Here is a 24609-nt window from a genome sequence, read left to right as displayed (position 1 = left end):
TTTGGATTTTTTAATCCAAACAGAGAACGGCCCCTTCACAACACAAACTGAATTCCCAGAGCAATAAACAAACGATCGAGGCAGACGACAGTACTGACACTTCCATGTAAAGACCTTCAGGTCTAATATGGAAAAAAATGAAGAACCATAGTCAACATAATTGCATGAAATTTTAAACAATTTGTCCATAAACTAAAAGACAGTTCCGTGATAAACTGTAGTTTGGAATCATACCCAATGATTACTCTTCAGAGAAATTAGCAGTTATGAGTATATATTTTTCCAGGATGCTGGATAAAATATGTACATGGCCAACTGATTTAACACAAGGTTAAATCATTCAGGGATACAAACAAGAGTATTCTGGAAAAAAAAAAAGTTACTAGAAAAAATGAATTTTATTCATTTATTTTTAGAACAAATAAATTGTAAAACTCAAGGTCAGACATATCTTTTTCCTAGCTCACCCTATTGTTAATAGGGATCACAAACTATTGTCAAGAAAATATCTACTTCTCTAGGATAACTCAACTTCAATGGCACATCTAACAGAATATGAGGAAAACGAAATCAAGTTATATAGCTTGATACAAGCAGTCAGAATGAAATTTTGTTCTAAAGACTAGAATTTCCTAGAATTTAATTTCCTTTTCATTAAATGGAAAACAAAGCCTCTGAGTTAGGGTACATATACAAACTTATGCTGAAATTCTTTCTCAGGAGATAGTATATAACCTATTTTACAGATACTCCATTTAGAGAAGCCTGAGCTTTCTAGAATGCATGAAATAAACAACAAAAGATCTTTACTTTGGTCAAATTTCAGAGATCCTCTGGCCTGAATTTCCAAATAAGATCTGGAAGTTTTCCTTTAGGTAGGAGATAGTTTGGAAATAACAAACTATAATATCAAACTACCCCACTAAAGCAGGGTGTACATTTTAAAGCAACATTACTTTCCCTTTACTATCTCAAATAAACTGTTCAAAAGAAAACCACAGGCCCCCAAATAGCATCACTTAGGTTAAGGCCCCAACTCGGTAAACCAAGACTTCATACTTAATGTAACTGCAGTTTCAATCCCCCAGAAATATCTCCTTTAACGAGTAAACATGGGAATTTCCTGGTCAGCACTAGGAAATTAACTGATACACTCTTTCTGTTCCTCTTAGAAGGGCAACCTTGCCTAAAACATGGATTCTGTCTAATAATTTCCTTTTTTTCACTCCCCCTCTACTTTTAAAAATCTTTCCGTCTGTAGTTTTTTAGAGCTCCCCTCACTTGCTAAACAGGGTGCTGCCTGATTCATAAATCAACTAATGAAACTAATTAGATCTTTAAAATTTATTTTTTTTTAAATTTAACAATACCACAAAATTTGGATTTAATAAGATATATGCTTTCTTGTACAGTAATTATGTTCTGGTGGCTCAAGTTTTTGTTTCTTTGTTTCTCACATATTTCACAATTTAACTACATCCATTATTTAAATCAATCAAAAGAAATTCAGGTATGGATATACCTTTATTTGTGTACGTGTTTATTTGCACTATAGCAGTAGCTTTTAAAATTGGCAATAAGGAGGCAACAAATCTTCAGTCAATTATCTGCTCAAAAATGAAGTGTGTGGAAAATGGAAGGAAAGCAGGCTTTGCAACCAGTTAGATCTGAGTTCAAATTCTGGTCCTCCTGATTACTAGTTGTTTGGCTTTTCACAAATTTCTTAATCTCTATAATCCACTTTGCTTGCAGCAAAATGGCTTTGATGATACCTATCACACAGTGTTTGTTGATGGAATGACTAAAAGGGCATATATTGCATCAAGCACAGTTCCTTGAACATGTCTAGACTTCAGATAGAAATATGAGTTTGTAAGAGGAGGGTCCCAGTTCTTGGAACCCCAGCAGGAGACTAAGAAAATTTCTACTGAAAGAGAGAACTGAGGATTGGACTGTAATTTGAAATTTTCACAAAGGCTAAGTAGGAAGCATTTGTTTATTACAGATTTTCAGCTTGTCTCAAGTTTAAATTGAAGACTAGCTTCCTCGGGTTAAAACTGTGATCTGGCAAATATTTTGTAAAAATTGTACGATTCATTTAACTGGAGGCTTAGAATTTTAGTTCTGGCATTCTTTGATGCCATTTTTTTCCCCAGCATCTTTATTTCCATAGAAGAACCAACCGAGATCTAGGGGAATTACCTACACTTTTTGGAATGAAAAAGCTAGTTAGCAGTCCATCCTACCCTCCACCCCCATTACACTTATTTGCAACCTTTCTTCTGGATAAATGACCAGGTATTGTGAAATGCTTTTTAGAGAAAGATACAATGGAGGTTGTTTATTCATATCCTTAGAATTCCTCTTACTAAAATCCTTTTGCTAAAATTAATGTAGCTCTCATTAAAACAGAGCTTCTCAAGAAGAATCTCTAAGCTATCCTTTGTTTGGTACTTTTAAAATTCCTTTTAAAGTGTACAAATATACGTGAAACTATTAAGTCATCAAAATGATGTTATTTTTTCCCAGCTAAGTGGGTGATAATATAAAACATTCACTTAATATTTTCAACTGGACCACCAAAATTTCTGTTATTTTGAGCTTACAAATGCAACTCTTCCTATTTTCTTTTCTTTTCTTTTTTTTTTTCTTGCCAAATAACTTTTGTATGTAATAGTTTATCTCCTCCATTCCCACAGCTATAATCACTTCAAATTTTTTCTCCTAAAATATTTTAACAGCTTCTAAAGTGGTTACCCTTCTAGGGTCTTTCATTTTCCATGCTGTTGTCAAGTCTAATGATAGCATTCAATCAACTAAACACCATCAATGGTTCCCTATGACCTAAAGGATAAATTCCAAATTACTTAGCATATAAGACCTGTCACAGTCTGGCCCATATTTGCCCTTGTTCATCTAGTGACATTATCTCCCTCTCATACAACTTCCAATCATAGCCAAATTGTGTAAACCCCATGTTGTTCAAGATTCTGTAACATCTTTGTACATGCTGTTACCTCTGTGTGAAGAATCCTTTATACGTTTCCCCATATGGAGAACTTGTACTAAATCTCTTAGATTTCTCAAAGATTCCCTTACTTCAGCAATGGCTTTTCTATTCCTCCCTACATTTTCAAAACATTTTGTATATTCCTCTAACCCCAATCTAATTTATGTTTTTACTTTCATATCATTTTTTTTTTACCATTTATATATAAATCCTTTAAAAACACAAACTTATTCACTTTGTAACTTGAGGGCCTAACATAAGGCATGGCATTGAAAGAGACATTGGTTAAGTGTTGAATGAATACATGAATGAATGAATGGCCAGATCTAAAGGGAAGAAATCAGAGAAACTTAAAAAAAAATGATCTAATGAAAATTTGATTTAAAATAAACTATTTGACTCAGAATCCAGTATCATCTGTCATATTCAATGGCATCATTATATTAAACCATATTATTATAAAATTATTTAGTGGAAACCAGAAGAATGAAATACATAGGCATTAGGAAGAGGTTCACCTGGCTAAGATTGCATGTAGATGCTCCAAAGCTGGCAAATTGACTGTTAATTTGTTTAGTTAATTTTGCAATGTGGTGTTTAGACTAGGTAGGAAGGTGGGCTGGGTAGAGGAGGTAGCAGAGAAAGATGGATGGAAATTCTTCTGTAAGTCACATGTACCTTGGAGATAACCTGACCTATTGTTTAGGGCATAGAATTCTGTATTTTTAGAAGTTCTTAGGCTGGATAAGTAATAATAAATTAAGGTTTCATTTATGAAATTACTGCATGGTTAAATCCTAATATGTTTGGAGAAAAAAAAAACTGTCAGGGTTTATTTTTTTCTGATAAGTTTTGGCTTATCAAAAAGAGCCATAATTCTGAAATTTCTCATATACTTTGCGTGTTCTCAAATTACTGTGTCATGAATGGCATAGCCCACTGTTTTGATGAGTTTTGATTCTACTTTAAACAAGCAAAATAAATAACAATAACACTAGTCTGGTTAATAGAAAGAAAGAGATCAGTGACCAGACTAATGCAAGACTTATTTATTATTAATGTCAAAGTCTCATTTTCTACCTCCACATACATAATTAAGAGACCACAGCATTCTCTTTGTCTTTACGGGGAAAGTATGAGAAGTAGAAAATGCTACTCCTCTTTACAAGCACTGCAAATGAATGGCTTTTTTCTCATTGGCTGTGGAGTTGGCATAATTTAGGCTACCTACAATTAGTAGCTCATTAGTAACTACTAGGTAATTGTTGGCTTGCATTCAGATATTGGCAGATGCCTGATAAGACACTTAATGAATTTTTCATTAGTCTTTCTGAGAAAGCCTTAAAGAGAAAAAATACTTCTGATGGCAACAGCTCTTTTGGTTTCTTTTGCCCCCCCCCCTTGAGTTTCCAAGTATTTTCAAAATCAAACTGTAAATTGTTAATGACATCATACCTAGGTATCTTTCAGCCAAATATTTCACTCTAATAAATTAGTGCTATTTCTTCTTGCTCTGTATGTCCCTCAACCCAAAGTCACCACCAGTACCATGATTCCAAGACACTTCATTTATACGCATTTAATTTTGTATTAAGTTTTCAAAACATTAATCCCCCACACATCTGACATAATTTCCAAATAATGAATAGGGGACGGAAACAGTAGTTTCTAATAGATAACATTTTTAACTACAATTTGTGTTCAAGCACAAAGTGTCGAGTGAATAGGCAAATATTTGATGTTGCAAATTCTATTTTTAATATTCATTCATTTAACCAAAAATGGTTTAAATTCTGTTGTTCAGTGAAAGTTTTTAGTGGAAAGTAAAGCATTCACAACAATCTAGTACTTTAGATAGATGCTAAAAATAGACGGGTTCATAGTTACATGGGGAAAATACTTATTGCCACAATAAAACTTTCAATTATGTCATCTAAGAATGTTGCAGAACATTTCATTATTGATTCTTCGGAGAAGATATAACTGCTGAATGCTAAGTGCAATTTCGATTTGTCAACATTACTTTTGCTGTAATTAAAATCCTAAAGTCATCTTTAAATAATTCACTCGAACTGCATCCTGATAAGTTTCTTTATCTCTATAATTGGATTGCCAACACCTAAATAAGTGACTCACCCAAACGCACTTGTGATATCTCAATGTTCTTGCCCTGAAACAAGCACCTTTAAAAGCTTTCTGCCAGCATTTTCAGTTAGAATGATCTAGTTGTTTGAATATAAGCTGAGGGGGACTTAGGCAAAATCGTTAAGTGGTGTGACTTCAGTGACTTTTATCTCCTTTATTTTTATGTATTTCTCTATTTACTTTTTAAGTCAATGGCTTCATCCTTCTCAGGACTCCATACTGGTACACTCTTGCATGGCCTCACCTGCCAGTGAAATTATCAATAATCCTCTCTTATCATCTCCCTGGTTTCCTTCCTCCCTGGGCTTTGTCCTAAGCTTACTGCCAGGGAAGAAAGCAGCCTGAGAAAATGAACCAGGCTACTGTGTGGGCTTTCTTTGGGATCTCTCTGTGAACTTGGGCTTTTACTACTTGAAGATAAAAACACCTAATAACAAAGGTGACATTACATCAAGAAAGATCAATAAAGAAAATAATTTATCTTCTTCATTCTGGGAAAAATCTCATCTTTTCAAATCTGAAGTTTTTTGAGTGTTCACCGGAACCACTTGTGGTTTCTGTTCCATCCCCGTCGTCTCCAGCTGCACCCTGTTCTCCTTCGGCATATCCTTCTTTGGTGTTCTTTTCCAATCCCTCATCCTCAGATCCTCTCCCCTCAGATGTCTCCCTTGTCCCTAATTCTAGTGTCACTTCCCTCATACCCATTTGCTTCATTCATTTGTTTTATATTTAGAGTTATTTAATCTACTCAGTTATAAAAAAAAAAAAAAAAAAAAAAACAGAAAATTGAGGCATCTGTAGAATTTTACATTTGCTGAAATTCAAATAATCTGAATGTTACCGTAATTTGAAAGCCATTTTCCATGTTAACTTTTGTGGCCACTGTTGATAACAATAAATTCAATCATGCGTGCAGTATAATTGATCATTTTTAAATACTATTATGTCATTTCTTTAAAGAACTGTACTTTTACTTAGTATTTTTTTTAAATAAGCCCTACCAGTGCAATAATAACCTTATGTTTATAAACATGTAACCTTCTGTTTCAATCCAGTTAGGATTTATGTATATATTAACTAAGAAAAATATTGTTCAATTACTATAAAAACTATTTTGAAACATACAATTAGAGAAAATATTGTCAAAATGATTTTTATACATGATTACAGAGGCTCTGAATAAATATGCCTAATTCTTATTTACAAATATTGTTATAAAGGAGTATAGTAGTATAATCTTAAATTATAAAATGTATTTGAGAGAAATTATGTATAATGAATACAAATAATTGTACACGTTTTCTTTTTTTAAAAGTGTGCACATATTTTCTAAATGAATAATTTATGCACTGTTAAAATATACTAAGTCATTGGTGCTACCAGACCAACCTTTATGTCTATGAGATCCATCCATGTTGCTAAATTCAATATGATTTTCATCAGCCCAGTAGAGTCTATGGTTGACATAATCTATTGTTAGTGCCATGGGTCTAGAAATCTTGGTTTCTATGACAACACTCTGATTGGTTCCATCCATTCCAACACGGCCAATGTGAGGATACTCACAGCAGTCAATCCAATACAAATACCTAGGAAAGAAAATCAATAGCCATTTTGTTTACAGACATTCAGGGAGTGAAACATCACCCAATATTTCACTTATTTACTCAGCTATTCCCCAAATTAATTCATGGTAGCTCTCTGAATTGTAACTCCAAGAAGCATATTTTAAATACAAGCTTTTCTTATGATTTTTTTTAAGGTTTATTTATTTATTTGACAGACAGAGATCACAAGTAGGCAGAGAAGCAGGCAGAGAGAGAGGAGGAAACAGGCTCCCTGCTGAGCGGAGCCCCCTATGCGGGGCTCGATCCCAGGACCCTGGGATCATGACCTGAGCCAAAGGCAGAGGCTTTAACCCACTAAACTACCCAGGCGCCCCTCTTATGATTTTTATTAAACAAATAACACACTTCAAAATATCCACATAATTTTAAGTATGTTTCCTTTAGCACACAAACCTGTATAGAGAACATTATTTCTACAAACATTAACAAATTACAGATCCCTAAAACTAACAGAAGTAAGCCTTCAAGCTGCATATGTAATGTTGGAGGAATAACTATCCAGATTTGTTTTTTTCCCTTTTCCTTCATTACCACTGAAAACTTCAAAATGATTCATGGAGGAGTACATTATATTTGCCTGAATCTGCATTCCTCACTGTGGTAGCCTTTAGGCAACTGTGACTCTTAACATTTAAATTAATTAATACCGTATGAAATTAAATGAACTATATTGTTCCTCAGTCACACTAGCCATGTTTCAAGTACCCAATAGCCATATGTCACATGGCTACCATATCCAACAGCATAGATATAGAACACTTCCATAACCACGGAAATTCTATTGGACAGTACTGATTTCAATTATGTTATTGGAAGTTCTAGAGTAAGGTATATCAGATAGTAGTTTAAAAAAATAAACAAAAAAGGAAGACAGTTATATTGGTACTAAAACTAACTGAGTTAAACATAAATATTATACACTGGTAAAATAGAAATAATGTATAAGTGACAGAAATTACTGAGAAATTTCTACTTAATTAAACCATCTATTCTTTTCTTATAGTAGAAGAAAGTCACTTTATCTTGCTGAATATGTTTCCTTCTCTATATGATTCAAGATTTGAGTTAGAGAATCATTAACATCCATTTCACATTCCAACACCAAAACTGAAACTTATTTACCCAAGCAGTTTCCCCAGATCCATTCTTTTCTTTGTAGTAAGTATAAAATCATTGACTATTAGTTCTTCAAATTTGGAAAATGTGGTAATTAAAATAATATAGTACGGAAATTATTCTATATGATTTATAACTGGCATATTTGGTTTAAAATCAAAATATTCCTTAAAGAAAAATCTTGCTCATATATTCTCATAGTGATAACTGTGTTGAGACATTTTAACCACACACTAAAAAATAAATAAAAGAGTTGAAGAAAAACTATTTTTCAAATACTGGGCTAACATAAATAATCATTGAAAGAAATATGTGTATTTTTGTGCTGATAATTATTTTGGGAGGTTCTGCATAAAGGTAGGGGATAGCAGATTATAATATATTTTTTAAATTTTCTTACTTGTCAAAATATCATTAAAAGCCCTAATTAAGCATGACACTTAAAATAAGAAAAATGTAATTGGTAAGGACTACACAAAAGGTAGACTACTGAAAGCAGAGATTCAAAGAGAGCTCTGAGAGTGAGAATTTAAAAACATGTTTGAGTCTGGAAATTCAACAGTCAAGTTTGTACAGTACAATACTGGATTGCTATCCAGTGCTTATGTATATCTATGTTTGTTCTGAACAAATTTGAAAATCTCAAATCACCAGATAATAAAAGACACCAAACCTTTCAGAAATTGATTAAAAGTATTTTTTCTTTAAATCTTCAATTATTTAAAGTTATTTAAATCTTGAATTTTTATTTTTATTTTGAAAGCAAACACATGTTAGCAAAATACAACTAGAAAAACACAATCCATTCCTTTCCAATAACTTTATGGGGGTGCACCTTGCTGTCTATACTAGAGATAATGACAGTCCAGATAAAAAGGAAGAAAATGAATCAGAAGGAAGTAAAAATGCAAAGACAGTTTATGTCATTGAAATCAGAACATTCCTCCTTACCATATGACTCTGAATCTTGGGAACACTAACAAAGCAATTTTTTTTTTGCTTTAATAGATGATATCATTTATATGCTAGCTGCTCTCACACATGTCAGATATGACTAAATATATGTGGGCTTCTATAAAACCATGATGTTTTGGAAAAGTGAATATAAACAAAAATTTAAAGTAGTATTTCAATAACATTCTGTGTCATTACAAAGTACATGTCCAATATAGATTAATTAGAGGTAATATTCATATTTCTATTTAGCTATTTACATATGCTTCCACTTGAAATTAAAACATCCCAAATGTTAAAGAGTTTTCTCCATCAAATGCTATCCATACAGTATTGCAAATTATTGGATGTGAATAATAATAAATTTCTTGGAGTGTAATTTAGGAATTCCAAAGGGCCTGACCTCCATATAATAGGAATCTAAAATTTTTATCTACAATCTGAACTTTTTTTTTTCTTTTACTAGTCTCATCACCATCTTGAGCCAAGCTATCAAGAACAGGAAGAGCATATTTCATGGAGTCTGACATCTGTTACATCATTCTCAGAAAGCTTTCTAAGAGTTTTGAAATCCTGTCCCTGCCATTCAAGCTCTCCTTTAAAAAAGGCACAAAAATACTTCTCTCAGTGACTCCCCACCATTAAAATATGTCACTTCAGCTCTAGTTGGAGTATTTACATTTTCACTTCTGTGCTTCCATAAAAATCACTGGAAGAGACCATTCCTCTTCAATTACATAGATCTTTTCAGTTAGACATAATTCACTTTGCCCCTCCATTCACCACAAATTCTTCCCTGATCACATTTTTCAAGATAGGTTTCAAGATTAAACATATTTGAGAAATGCTTTCTTTAACAAAATAAGCATCATCTTTTTTTTTCCCTTTTTATTGTGAAAGCTTTTAATATGCTTTAATATATCAGTGTTTCTCTCAAAAGGAGGTATAATGTCCCTTTTTTTTAATCACATAATCTTAGGTGATAGCATTTATTTTCCTAGGGAAACACTTTGGGAAACTGTGCTTTAGCTTTTTTTGGTCTACAGAATCACTATCTTTTATCTCACTTACAACTACTCAATTACACAATGTATAATTGAACAACACATATATTGTGAACATAGGAACCCACAAAGTACTAATGTAGATTCTAAGGCCTCATAATCAAAGAACCTACCTCGATTTACTCAGCTGGTATAACAGCTCTAATAAGTACCAGAGCCATTCTTAAGGAGATTGAGAACAATATTTTGAAACAATAATTTTTGAGGCCATATTATGTACCAGGTACTCCTTAGAACTGGGAACACAGAGGTAAACAGATACGATTTTTGCCTTTAAAGATCTCTCAGTGAATACAATATAGGTGGAAAAAAATGAAAAAAAAAATGAAAAAAATGAAAAAAAGTATAATGATAAAACTACTTTACTATGGAGGCACAAAAGAAGGAATAATAATTTTACCTAGATGAAAGAAAGCATGAAAGAAATATTGTACTCACTAATAGTTCTTTGAACATAAATCTTATATTCATAGCTACCTTACAAAGATATGAATAATCCTTATCTCTTTCAGATTTTAGAACAAAATATAACTTAATTGAAGATTTTAATGCTGTAACAAATCTTAAAGATCATTAGCCTAGGACCTTCATTTTACTGATAAACAGAGACCATATAAGATTATGTGTGTTGTCACAGTCTATTATGATAGTGATACAGCTGGAACAAGGGCTCAGGTCTCTAGATTTATAGACTACCTTTTTCTCTAAGCAGCACTATGCAGAGCCTTCAGGAAATGAGTTCTAGAAACAGACTAATCAGGTTCAAATTTCGGGTTGACCTATTACTAGCTGCGTGAATGTGGCCAATTTAACCTCTCTGAGCCTGTGTTTACTCACATGTTGAAAAGAATAATAATAGTTCCTCCTCATAAGATCATCATGAGGATTAGATGATGGAATACAGGAAACAAATTTAGAGCATTGGTAAACATGGTGTAAGAGTTTAGCAAATATTAGCTATTATTTTTTATCTGTACTAGGTATGTATTATATATTTCATATATATCTGTCCACTCCCTCTATATATATTGGTTTAGTAATACTCACCTAATAGGTGACCTGTTGCATCTGAATTGTGCATATAATTGTATATAATTTGTCTCTATTTTGTGTTTTATCACGATTTGTCTTTTTAAGTACTCATCAACCAAAAGAAGATTATGAAAAGATTCTATTGCATTGAAGAAAAATATAATTTAACTCTTTTCAGGTATGTATGAATCTTCATAGACACAGGATTGCTCTTTCCTTATGAATACCTACCTTCTGATGGTTAAGCTTTAATGGTTTAATTTTCCATACTTAAGCCCCTTTCCCATATATTTTTTCCAAGTTTTCCAGTAAGACTGTACCAGACATTCTGATAATTTTAACATCTGAAATCCAACTTCTTAAAAACTACTTAAGTACAAAATTTTCTATAAATGGTCAAAGCTGAAAAATGAAAACTTCATTGAAAATGTCAAAAGGGGAGTTCCAGATTTCATCCGTATTATATGTAATGTTTACCTAGGATCACATCTGAAAAACCTCAGCCCTAAATGGTATCTACTCTGTAAGTTATAACAAAGTGTGAACAAAGAAAACAATGGCTGCTGTAACCGTAACAATAGGCTTCTGTGGTTCCTGAGGATGTCTTTTATAGTTTAATATAATATGCTCCATTTCTTTAAAAAATTAAAATAGAATTCTGCTGTTTTTACTATTCTTTTCCTGAATTCAGGAGATAGATATTTCTTCCAACAGCAATTATTTCTAATTTTAAATTATAATTAATTTTTGATGTTCATTTCCTGTATGTTTTTGACTAAATATGGAAATATAGGTTTAAAAATTGGTAGAGAAAGGATTTTTTTTAATGCAACTGTTTGTTTTAATAGAATATTTCTATTTTCCCACAGAAATCAGAAACTGAGTTTTTATTCCTAGCATGCCTTTCATTCCCTCATAACAAAAGTTCCCTTATGACCTTTCTCCTTGAAACATGCAGGTTATTTACATACTGATGTATTGGTTTGGGCAATGATGCAGGTACAATGTCCCTGTAGCTATAACCCTATTCGCTGTGTATATCCAGTTACCCATTTATTATTTCCTTCTGCAGTGAATTTAACAATCTGTGTTTGGTACAACCAGTGATTAAACCAAGCCTTCTTTTGAAAAGAATTCACTTTCTAGATGGAGAGATAGACATTTGTACCAATAATAATCATATGTATATCTGAAACTAATATAATATTTTATGTCAATCATACCTCAAAAAATAAAAATAAAAAAAATAAAAAGTCATGCAATGGTATGTGTTCAATATGTAGGGACTTCTTAGGCACAGCTGGGGAATGTTTCACAGAGAAAGCGATTATTCGTGCTGTTGCTGGAAAAATGGGAAGTTATTCAAACTTGAGGAAAATCAGAAGGGCATTCTAGGAAGAAAGAATGACATATGGAAGATACAGAAACATAAAATGTGTCTTTCAAATATATTTGCATTATCATTATCTGTGTTGGCAATAGTGGATACAAATACTGAGTTATATATGAGTCCTTCAATATATCTTCATTAAAATATATTTATAATTCAAAATAGCACCTAGTATTATTTTCTTACAGTATTGCTAACAGACTACTAGAAAAGAAATCCAAAGAAAAATATTCTTAATAATAAAACACGCTTGTAATGATTGTATTTTTTCCAAAATACTCATATCTACATTTAAAATCTTGTAAAAAGGCCATTTATTAAAATGGAAGAAACTATAGTAGTTTTGTCTTTATATGTTTGTTTTCTTATCTCTGTTTGCATGGTTCCTGAAAAACATGATCATGATCCAATATCATTTTGTTACTGAAAATTCTAATGTGATATAATAGGAAAAGTAAAGAAAGGACCAAAGCTTGAGAATTAGGTTAAATCCTCAATTTAGTATCTTACTACCTATATGATCCTGAGAGAATCACTAGACCATTTTGAGGTTGAATGTTCTTTTCTGTACTTTAAGGATAATAGTTAGAATAATAATGTTTTTCTCACAGACTCAGAAAAACAGTACAAGCAACTAAAGTGATAAATGCAGACACAGTTTTCAAATTCATAGAATTCTAGAGAAGTGGCTAGGTATCTTCATTATCATTGTTATTACATGGGAACTCCAATCCCAGTAGGTTTACACACCGATCATCTCCCTTTCTTATCTCTGCCACTTTCCTGTATTCCTCATATTCTAGGGAAATCTTCCTCTATTAACCTGTTTGCCTGAATCAGAAATCTTATAAGGTTTGTTTTGTTATTGTTATTTTGATCCCTAGGTCTTTCTCTGCTCTGTAAAGTGGACTGGTATCAAAGTTTCACAAATGTGCAAACTTAAAATGTCCCAAACATGAGTTCTTTCAGTTCCTTGAAAGTGCCATGCTCTTCTATGCATCTTTGCTTTCCCACAGAGCTTGTTCTTTTTGCCTGCTCTGAAGTGCACCACATCTCCTGGCTAATTCTTACCCTGCCCATCTTGTCCAGGAAGTGGACTCTTAATCTAGTTAAGATAGAAACATTTTCTATTCTTTTTCTAGCATTGTATTGTAATTATTTACTCATCTGCCTATCCACTGAACTGTGAAGTGCCTAGAGATAGGACTATGCCATTTATTTTTTTGCTGCTACTTAGAACAGGGACAGATAGACACTAAATGCTAAAGAAATATGAGTTGAATTAATGAATGAGTAGATTAATCTTCTATTAAACAGTAATATCACACATTCACTTTATTGTCTGTCATAATGGTCTTTTGCTATGTGATTACCTGAAATAACATTAATCATCCAAAAAAGTAAATTATGCTCAGTCTGGCTTTAACATTATATTTCCTATTCTACTTTAAAATCCATATATATATATATATATAGATATATATATATTCTGCATAAATGACAACTTTTATAAACACTGGTAAATAATATTAATTGCCCCCAATTTATGATAAATTACAGCAGCATTTCCCAAATTAAACCAGATAACAGAATGATTAGGATAATTGGATCTCAGCTGAATTTAAATGTAACAAACAAGAAGGTGATCAATCTGTCTACTTGATCTACTTATCATTCTTAGTAACCACCATATGGAATTGATATTGTGACAATTGGGATACTATCATTAAAAGACAGAAAAGACCTCTAAGCTACCTCCTAAAAGTTTAGTTGCTTCATTATATTAGTCCAATGATCTTTATCCTCCTTTACACAAACGATTCCCTTATCCTTCACTAAATATCAGGACAGAAATTACCCTCCTTAAGGAAATGGGGGGTCAGTCATGATGGGCAATTCAAAACATATGTAAACAGTAATGTTAATCTAATGTAGAAATATTCAAGGGCATTTTTATCACATAATCTTATAATTTAAGATGATTTTTTAAAGCAGGATTACACAATATTTTAGACAGTTATGAAATTTTCACCCTAAAGCGCATCTCATACAAACTAAAATCCCAGTTTGCCCTATTGTCTCACTCCGGGGAAGAAGAAAAATAACAGGTACAAAATGGTGTCATTAAATTTTATCTGCTAAAATAGGTGGCTTTAATTGTTACATAAAAAGATCTGATTTTTATCTTTTTTTCCATATCTATATCATAATAAAATATTATCCAAAATTGCAATCAAGGGAGTCTTTCATAATATTTACAGTAATTTAGTACTTCACTGTTTTAACTGACACTTTTGATGGATGGGTTTATGTTAATGATAACTTAAGGCTGCTTTCAGTATACAGGGTAATAATACCTATAACCCAGGAGAAATAAAACTTAAAGCTAAGCTCAGCTGTGTTCACTAGGCAAAGACAGAGTTTTTGCTTTATAACTAATAAATTCCACAATACTATTATGATCTACAGGTAATGCTTGTTTGTTTAATATGAAGCATCTTGGAGAGTATAAAATGAGAAGCTAAGCCAACCATATTGGTTTTGAAGAAAAGGACAATGGTTTGAACACACTAAAATAAATATCATCTGATAAAATACTGAAGTAATTAAAATATTCACATTCTTATGAATGAATGATGACAATAGTCAAACTTAGTACAACTGGCCATTATTTCCTGAGACATATTAAAAACAAACTCTCTTGTGACTGTTTCAATTAAAATGGAATTGACACTCTTTTGAAACTCCTGTTGCTATGGTAAGGAAAATACTTTAAAAGGTAACAAAATGGTTACATAATTTTATAGCAAAAACCTAAAAGTTGTACATTACCTTGGAAACAGAAGAGTATTTACAGTATAAGTCTTCTCCTGTTAGGTACTGCTTTTACCCAAAATAAAGTTTAAAATTAAGCTATAAAATATACAGTGATATGATCACATTGCCAATTATAAACATAAGGGAAGAAAAAAAAAACAGTTGTAACACATTAGCAAGAAACGATTACTAGTTGTTATATATGATATAATAAAAGCAGTGATTTCATGAGACATATTAAGTGAAATTAGTGTATATAGCAGAAAATTTAGAGCACTACTGTTATCATGACACTTTACTGTGAATGTGTCCTATTTTAAAGAATCACATTTTCTCTAAATTTGTTCTTTTAACAAGCATGTTGAGAAGGTTGAACTTCTACAGAGATCATTTTGGAGTATGTAATCACTTTAAATTATAGTGGGAGAAAAAAAAAAAAAAAAAGGAAAGGCATGCCTTCTCTACCAAAACAACACAATTAAAAGTGAATGATAATGGTCATAGTCTACAGAACATTAGCAGCCACATATCTGACTTTGACTCCTAAATTCCGACACCTTATTGTGTGTTCTTCCCTCATCTGGAATCTCCAGACTGCTGTCCTTAACCCTTACAATGACTTGTTCTCCTTTCTTACAATGAAATGCAACTCAAACACAGCTCCAATATGAATCTTTCTCAGTATTTCCATTTTGCTATCCCTTTGGAATGCATGGATAATGTACTTGTTATTTATTATTCATGGACAATACTTATGTCTCTTGCCCTAAAGTGGTACAGGAATTATATCATCTGTATTCATGATCAACCACAATCGCTTCTTTTCCTCCAAGATTTAAAGGCATTAAAATTAGAGAAATCTGCACATTTTATTTATTTCCACTACATTTATAGATTACTTAGAAAAACAGTTGCATTTAAAACTTTTAAAAATACTTGTGCAAAAGCTCATCATTTTAAATGTTTTTCTTTTTCACTGTGGTAGTCACATTCCTATTTTTGACTTCCCAGTAAGAATTCTACACATTACACTTAATCTTGGTTTTCATGTTCAAACCTACTTTACCACATTGAATGTAATCCACACTTTCTATCTTTAATTTAAGATTGTCAATATTTGTTACAAACCCAGCTCGAGGATCCAAAGACAGGTCCCGGGGGAATTTCAGCCTTTTGCTAACAAGTATAGTAGGGTATAAACCGTTGAGTTTGGATACTTCAATGATCCTCTTTTCTGTGTCAGACCAATAGAGGTTTTTTCCAATCCAATCGACAGCAAGTGCATTGGGGACAGCTGTGTTATGCACTACCTAACAAGATAAGAATTTAAAAGTTAACAATGTAAATACCTAGTTTAAGAACTGAGCAACTGCTTTTTGATTTTTACAGAGATAATAGAATTCTACTTAAACATTAGAAATAGAATCTAGATAAACATAAAACATAGAACACATTTACCCTAATAAAATTACTTACTCATTTGAGATGCAAGGAATTACAATATCTGTAATCAGTCCCCTAAATATGACATATGGAGTTATGAAGTAAACACCAAAATAAAAAACTGTTGGGCAGCTAGAAATTTGTTGATGACATTATTGTTATAGTTTACAGTCTTCTGAAAACTGGGGGGAGAAATTCTATCATACACAAAGACACATGCACAGAATTATTGATATTATTTACTTTTAACAGGTTTTGGAGGAGATACCAATGGCATTCTCTACTTTCCTAACTGCTCTTGACTTGCCCTATTTAAATTATCTACTACAACAAGAGGAAAAAAAATACAAGCGAGAACATACCTTATTTCAACCTAAACAAAGGAAGTGAAATTAATATGACTGCTGCACTTCATTCTAACCCATGTCAATATCAGCTATAATAAGGATATAAACTTTGTATGTATAAACATGATGCATATAAAATAACCAAAGATTCTGTGTAACTGCTATTTCTGAGTTCTCAATGATTTGAGGATTATGTGAAAGGAGAAACTGAAATTTGGGGCCATACAACAGTCAATGGTTATATATTAGAAACAAGAAATATAGTTATTCTTTCCCTAATGTCGCCAGTAGTAAAGATAACAAATAGCATTTTCAGAAACTAATGGTATCAATCTACTGTAGTGAATTAAAGATATCTTTTCTTCTTTCTCCCAAATTCTACCTTTAAAAAAATTGGCATGGCTGACAATCTACATGAAAATCAGTGAATTAGTTATCTCTATAGAAATATGATTCATTTTGTGACCCTATGTTATGACATGATTTAAGGTCCTAATGTGCTAGTAGTCCCAAGGCAGTAGATAATTAATCCTTTAAAATATTAAAAGATATTAAAAAATATAAAAGAAACCAAAAATTTAAATGTAAAAAAATATGATCAAGTTTGAGTGATGGTACTTTTACAATTTCGTTATAAATAGTCAAAGAATTAAAAAAGACAAAATTCATCTGTTTCTTTGTTCTATAAATAAACTGGTATTTCATTTAAAATTATCAGTTTATACATAAATATATAAAGCTTATATATAAATACAATCACACTGGTTGTCTTGGTATTGTATATACATATTTCAAGATTTTATTAATATTTTCAAAAATGATTGTTTCCACTAAAAATTTCTGTATGATATTAGAGACGGCTACAAAGAAATTTGAAGTAATTGATAGGTTCTATGTACTTGAATTTAAATATTTTTATAATATATTTTACTTCATATAGGCAGCAAAAATTATTTTATTTTTTCATATAATTTTATTTTAAAACACAAGGTAACACTGTGCTCACTTCAGCAGAACATAAAACCCAAGATAACTCAAAAATAGTGCCAAGTAGCTTATATCTAGAATGTGACATATATTTAATTATGATGCTGTCTGATCAGAACATTCATGATTTAACAGAAATGCATTCAATTATTTCCGTGTATTGAAGGTTAATTTTAATAGAGCTATAATTTCAATCTAGAGTCTAGTAATTAATTTTTTCAATTATAGATTCTCAGACTCAACTTTCCCTTTTATATAAATCAACACAATTGCACGTCAGGCACTAATCATTCAAGCCAAAAGCATCCCTCACGTTTTGTAGGGTTGTGAATAAAGTTCCGAATTTTATTTTCCCAATTTGATTTCTATCTTATCGCAAGAAGTTGTGTTATAATGAAACATATGGATTAAAAAGCCTCATATTTCATATTTAAGGTATGTATTAGCACTGTACAAATGTGAAATTCAAATCAACCTAATACATTCTATGAGTTGTATTATTACCATGAAATAGTATTTTCTATTCAAGTCAGATATACCAATAAAATATTCAATAATCCCATCACTGTAACATGTAGTTACCTTAAGGTCAGTTCCATTTAAACACATTCTATTTATGCGGCTGCCATTGGGTCGGCTAGAATCAATCCAATAGATGAATTCTTCTCTGTAATCAAAATCTATAGCAATAACATTGTTTAATCCCTAAAAATAAAAAAAGGATATGTTTGAATAATAGTTTATAGAAATTATTTTAAAATGTTTTGTTTTACTTCATAAGAATCACTACCTTCCTTTGAACCTAAATAGTTAGGAAGAGCACTTGTGACCAATTCTTTTTTTTTTTTTTTTTAAAGATTTTATTTATTCATTTGACAGACAGAGATCACAAGTAGGCAGAGAGAGGCAGGCAGAGAGAGAGAGGAGGAAGCAGGCTCCCCGCGGAGCAGAGAGCCCGATGTGGGGCTCGATCCCAGGACACCGGGATCATGACCTGAGCCGAAGGCAGAGGCTTTAACCCACTGAGCCACCCAGGTGCCCCGTGACCAATTCTTTTTAAAAGCACTTTATGTTTATATCTTCTCTGTACCATACACTTAACATGTTGCATAATTCATTTGAAAATACTTTCCATGCGGGTCACAAAAATTTTGGACTACTTATAGGTAAAGATTTAAGTAAATAGCCAGTACTGTGAGTGGAAAAAAAAATCTGCTTTTAGGGAGATAAAGTGAAAGACTCTCACTTTAGGTTAATGTTAAAAAGTATGAATTTAATGTCATTATTATCTGTTGTGTAGAATAACCAGAAAAGAGAGTACATCTAAATTGGAAAGGCCAAAGACCCCTGAAGATTGAAAATGAGCCCTGGATAGCCATCTGATCAGTCAGAAAAGAAAGTTTAGAATTGACTTTGTCCAAAATCATTTGTCTCAACAAGATAAATCAGCTGCCTCATTTTGTTTCTTCCTGCTTCCAAGGGCCCTTCAGCCAAGAGAGTGCCATGTCAGAATTTAAAATTTATAATCTTAGGAGAGTTGTCAGTATTTGACTAAAGAGGAACTGGGTGGTCAACATCTTTTTATTCCACATAGAAAGAGTAGGGAATGCCTGCCTTCAGACTCCTGTCTTTTTTAGAAGGTAACAAAACTGAACACGAATCCAACTGATAGGTTTCTGGATACCACAGCTCTACAGTGTGGTGGGTGTGCCTTTTGACAGATTTGATTTGAGAATTGTACATCAGGATCTGGAAATCTTTTTTAGGTGCTGAATTATTAAAATGATTTTGAGGGATTAATTTAATTCTGACCTTTCGTCAGGGCTCATAGATTTACTACGCCAATGGACTAACAAAACTTGGATCAGGATTTCCATTGTGTTAACTCATTTTTAAGGCTTGGATAGTTATTAATATATGAATTTTATGTATTAAAATAATTGACACTATAGATATTTGGCGAAGCCCTAGAGAGCCATATCTTTATATCTGTTGTACACTTGCTTATATCTACAGTCAACCTAAAATTATAATTAAGACTCAAATTATTTTGGGGGTCATTTATAAGTAGCTATCGTCCTATGAGTAAAGATTAGCACCTTCAGGGAGATGAGCTATTTTGTTTTGTTGGAGGGGGAGGGAAAGGAAGGATGATAATTACAACATCTGGTAATTTCCACATCTATTCCCCAAATCAGTTTCCAGATCTATTCTCCAAATTCAAAAGCAAATATAATGACCCTGCTTTAGATTTATATACTCTTTTATAAGACTCAGGTCAAGGCTAAATTATTACTGTTCATATTTTATTTCTTTCTAACGGTCTAGAAGACTGAGGATGGCTGAGTTATAGAAGCAATTCAGAGAAGGTTCTGGCAAATGTAGATTTTTTTTTTCTCTCAGCAGGGCTGAATTCTAGTGGTAATGACATTAAAATTATAGTTTCAAACCTTGTGTTTTTATTTGGCTTAACATGAGCAATCTCCTTCCTCTGCCCCAGATTACAAAGTTAACCTGAAACAGCCTGACAGTTTGGAACTGCCTGCCATTAGTCATTAAGTAAGAGATGTAAGTACACATGATAGTGTCTAAATTCCTCACTATACCCAGGTGAATAAACACAAGTATATTTCTTACTGATATTACTAATCAAAAATAATGACCATTAATGCTTAAAATAATCAATCACAGAAAGAAAAGATTTGTTAAATATTCATTCACAAGCTAAAACCTGGAGGACTCCTTAACAATGCGCTTCAGCATACATATCTGGAAAGTGGTCTATGAAGTTTTAAAATATAAATTGAGTATATTCCAAGTTCTGTACAGAGTTTAATAAATTCACTCCAATAGTAGTTTTCTACAGCTTTACCCTTAATCCCCACAGAAAAGTTTGCAATTCTCTCTTTGCAGAATCATATGCAAGGAACATTAAAACAGCCAAGGTCATGGTCAAAATAATGTCTAAACACTAGAGTCATCCCAGTGGTTTTAGAGCTGAAAATTGGTTTCATCAAAATCCTATTTGCTTCTTTCATTTCTATAGCTGAAGATTTGCACCCTTTGGTTCAAGATGATTAATTTAGGAAATTGTGTTTTGTTTCCCAATGCAATTTTACTGGAGTAAAAACCACTGCTAGGATTGAATTGGATAACACTGGAAAACCACTTGATTAATGCTCTTAAATTAAGCAAATTAATACTTGATTAATGCATTTTACTTCCAAAATCCATGTTATTACAGTACATTTTCTTTATGCATGTGGTATATGAATTTAAGTTATAGCTGGCCGAGCTACCACTATGTTTTAGAATACGTAGAGTAAAAAATAATCTACCAGTTGTTATAATTTTTCACTGTAATGCTTCATAAGATTGTACAGACTACAACAGAGAGAATAAAATTCAAGATATTATGGTAATTGTTCTTAATCACTTACACACACACACACACACCAAAAAAATCCTCCCAAACTTAAGGCAAGGATGTCTTTTCACTTATTTTGACTGAGAGAAATATGGGGAGATAATTACTTCCATTTTTTACTTCATTCTGCACATACAGACAGAAATCTCTGAGGAAAAAAAAACCAAAAACCTGTTTCTACTGCTTAGAACTCCTTGAAAATTCCTATAATGCTCTAATGAATTGTAGTTTAAAATATCACCCCTGACAGAAATGATATATTCCAAACAGACTGCAGGCAAAACTGGATGTAAGGGTTCTGTCTAGCTTTTTGTGTGTCTATTTCCTTGCTCAGTGGTCACATTAATAAATGCTTTCCAAATACACAGATGTTCAGAGTCCTCATGAGCTTCCTCTTTTTTCTCACTCCCCCTTCATTTCCATAAACACTACACAAAGAAAACCATCTGATAGTCACCCCCACTTAGGTACTAGTGAATGACAATCGTTGAAAACGATATCAGGAAAAGAAGTTCTATCTGAACATGTATATTAAAGAAATCTGGATATATGAAAGAGACTTAAATGATGCATACAGAAAAAAATCATTTTGCTCCATTAAGAATAATCTCTGGTAACATGTTATCCATGAAAAGACAAAAGGGATACTGGCAGAAATGTCCTGAGTCACAGGGTTGGAAAATAAAGCAAGGAGATGTCATTGAAGCTCTGTTATGGTCTTCATGAAGTCAATAAATACTGTTGTTATTCTAGTTATTAGTTCAACTGAGCTTATACACAGAGTGTTCTAAAGAAAGAACTTTCTCCTTTTCTGATAGCAGAATCTAAAAGGAAGAAATGCTAAACAAACAAACAAAAACAATCCAGTAAAGAGAAAATAAGTATGTCTCTTTTCCAGATATCATATGAGGAAATCAGTGGCTGGCACATTCAACTTTAAAGGTGTAGAGAGGCTTAGAGGGGATATAGAGACCTACTCCAAAAGAAAAAGATGATTTTTAGGACTTTGTAACTTTGTTATAAGCTTAAAATTAGGCTGCATAGAAAAAAAGAATCAAGTTAAATAATGTAGAAAGCCATTTGGGCTGCAAACATTTTTCACATTATATATGCTAAAACTTTTTCTCTGGAATTGTTTCCTAGAGATAGATAGATAGATAGATAGATAGATAGACATATAATTATTATTCTTATTTTATGCATCTCTTAAAGAGACAGTGGTTTAATTCTTATATTTTAAATAGATTTCTGTTTAGTTTTTATAAACATCATGAAAATATTTTACATTTTTCCCAGTCTCTGCAGGGTTCACAATGAGAGATTCTTCTCTCTAATGATACAGTGAATGTTGGCGGCACACTCTAATCTCAAGAGCAAGAATCTAAACCTCACAGACATTCATCAACAAGTATATGCATGATGAGTGCACAGGAAGTCTGACGACTCCAGTGAATTGGAGAGTGTTGGCCTCTACATCAAAGTGTCAACTGCTACAGGGTTTGGATTGTGGACATTCAAGGATGTGAGCCCAGTACTGCTATACCTTTCTGTTTATTTTCAGAAGTAGCCTGAAATCTAGATTTTTATGTGAACGTTTCATCTTCAATCTGTGACTTAAAGGAAAACCGGAAAATCCAACTGTCAGGGAGAGTCAGTGTCCCATTGCTAATGAATATTTTCACTTAAAATGAAACTAAATTCTTAAAAGAAATGAATGAAACTGGCAATGGCAATGGAGGAATCCGTCAGTCAGTGACAAAATAGTTGTAGTTAAGTAATTTTCCTTATGTTGAAAAATCACCACATGAATGGCCTTTTTTTCCTATGCCTAATGCTGGCACAAACATATTATAAGAACAAGAAATGTCCTTTTTTTCTTTCTTTCTTTTTTTTTTTTTTGCACACTTGTTCTAGACAGTGCTTTCACATATTTATGTCACTATTATATGGTCTGGGGCAAAAAGACATTTGTAGCAAAACATATACCAACTGAACCTTCCCAAAGAAACTATTTCTCCTGACAACTAAAAATATGGTATACTTAACTGCATATGATTTGTCTAGTCCATGTAGTAAGCACTGTAGTTTTAGTGACTTGATTTTATGCTATTTTCACTGAAGACTGTGAAAAATAAAAGTTGAGGTGAGCAATTCAGAGTTTTCTATCCTGTCCTAAAATGGAAATCATACCTTTTTATCTCAAATAACATATATAAGTAAACTCTGACCATAGAACTTAAACATCAAAACGTATCAACCTAGACTCTCTTGGAGTGGATACGTTGAGGGATGAAGAGGGTAAGACTGAAAATATGTGCCTCACAACCTTTGAACCATGGTTGGATTACCATTACATTTTTGCTCCCTTGCTAATCCTAAATTTTAAAAGCTAGAGATCATCAATCCTACTTTATTTCTTAGTTCTATAAACGGAAACTTAAAATTCTTGAAAAGGTATTCATTTTTAAATCCCAAGGGATAAAAACAATTTGGGTAACATAAAAAAGACTTTAAAGATAATTTTATGCTTTTTCTAATCTAGCTTTTCTTGAGACAGTTTTCCCTTCCATTAATTATACCTTACTTTTGTTGTTGTCTTTTTAGTTTGTTTATTTGTTCATTTGTTTTTTTTTTTTGTTTTTTATTTTTGTTTTGTTTTTTACTTTCTTAGATATGGTGTGATGTAACATGTTGGGAATATCACCTGGACAATTCAAATAAAATAAAATCTATGGTAATCTTATATATATATATATATATGCATGTGTCCATAAGTAAGTGCTTCATAAATTTTAATTGTGAGATATTTCTATAATTCTAGTGCATATCTGGAGTACCCATATTAAACATGAAATCATTATGACAATGTCATACCTGTTTCAAAAGTGTATAGTTGGAGCCATCAGTGCTAATTTTCCTTATTTCATGATGATCAGCCAGAATTAGAAAAGGTTCTTCATCTAAATACCAAGACAAAATGTAATTAAAATTCCATATGTATGGTTTTCAACTTTGCTTAGTTTCAATTTCAGTTTTTGCAGCATTACAAATTTAAATTCAGTGCCTTCTGGTAGATTAATGGTTAAAAAAATTCACACCGAGAATATCAATTGATAATAAAATGAAAAGATAGCAGATACCCAGGCAGTATGGAAGATCCAGATAATTCTAAATGCATCCCTCTCTTCCCTTCAAGTTTCATGAACAGTAGATTATCTAATTTATTCAGAATTGGTGGAAAATATCTGC

General features: G+C 32.2%; 1 protein-coding gene across 1 annotated transcript in view; it reads right to left on the bottom strand.

Annotated features, from left to right (window-relative positions):
• Positions 1-24609, bottom strand: part of LRP1B (LDL receptor related protein 1B) — a 1927222-nt gene that overhangs the window by 225382 nt on the left and 1677231 nt on the right. Inside the window, exons 57-60 of the mRNA XM_032856138.1 lie at positions 24235-24320; positions 18516-18638; positions 16285-16466; positions 6545-6744 (exon numbers count right to left, since the gene is read on the bottom strand). Coding sequence (XP_032712029.1) covers positions 6545-6744; positions 16285-16466; positions 18516-18638; positions 24235-24320 — 591 coding nt within the window. The remainder of the gene's footprint in view (positions 1-6544; positions 6745-16284; positions 16467-18515; positions 18639-24234; positions 24321-24609) is intronic.

This window comes from Lontra canadensis, unplaced genomic scaffold (genome assembly GCF_010015895.1).
Source record: "Lontra canadensis isolate GAN:19392208 unplaced genomic scaffold, GSC_riverotter_1.0 scaffold11, whole genome shotgun sequence".
NCBI lineage: Eukaryota > Metazoa > Chordata > Mammalia > Carnivora > Mustelidae > Lontra > Lontra canadensis.
The sequence above is the reverse complement of the archived record's forward strand: the minus strand, read 5'-3'. Positions and strand labels throughout refer to the sequence as shown.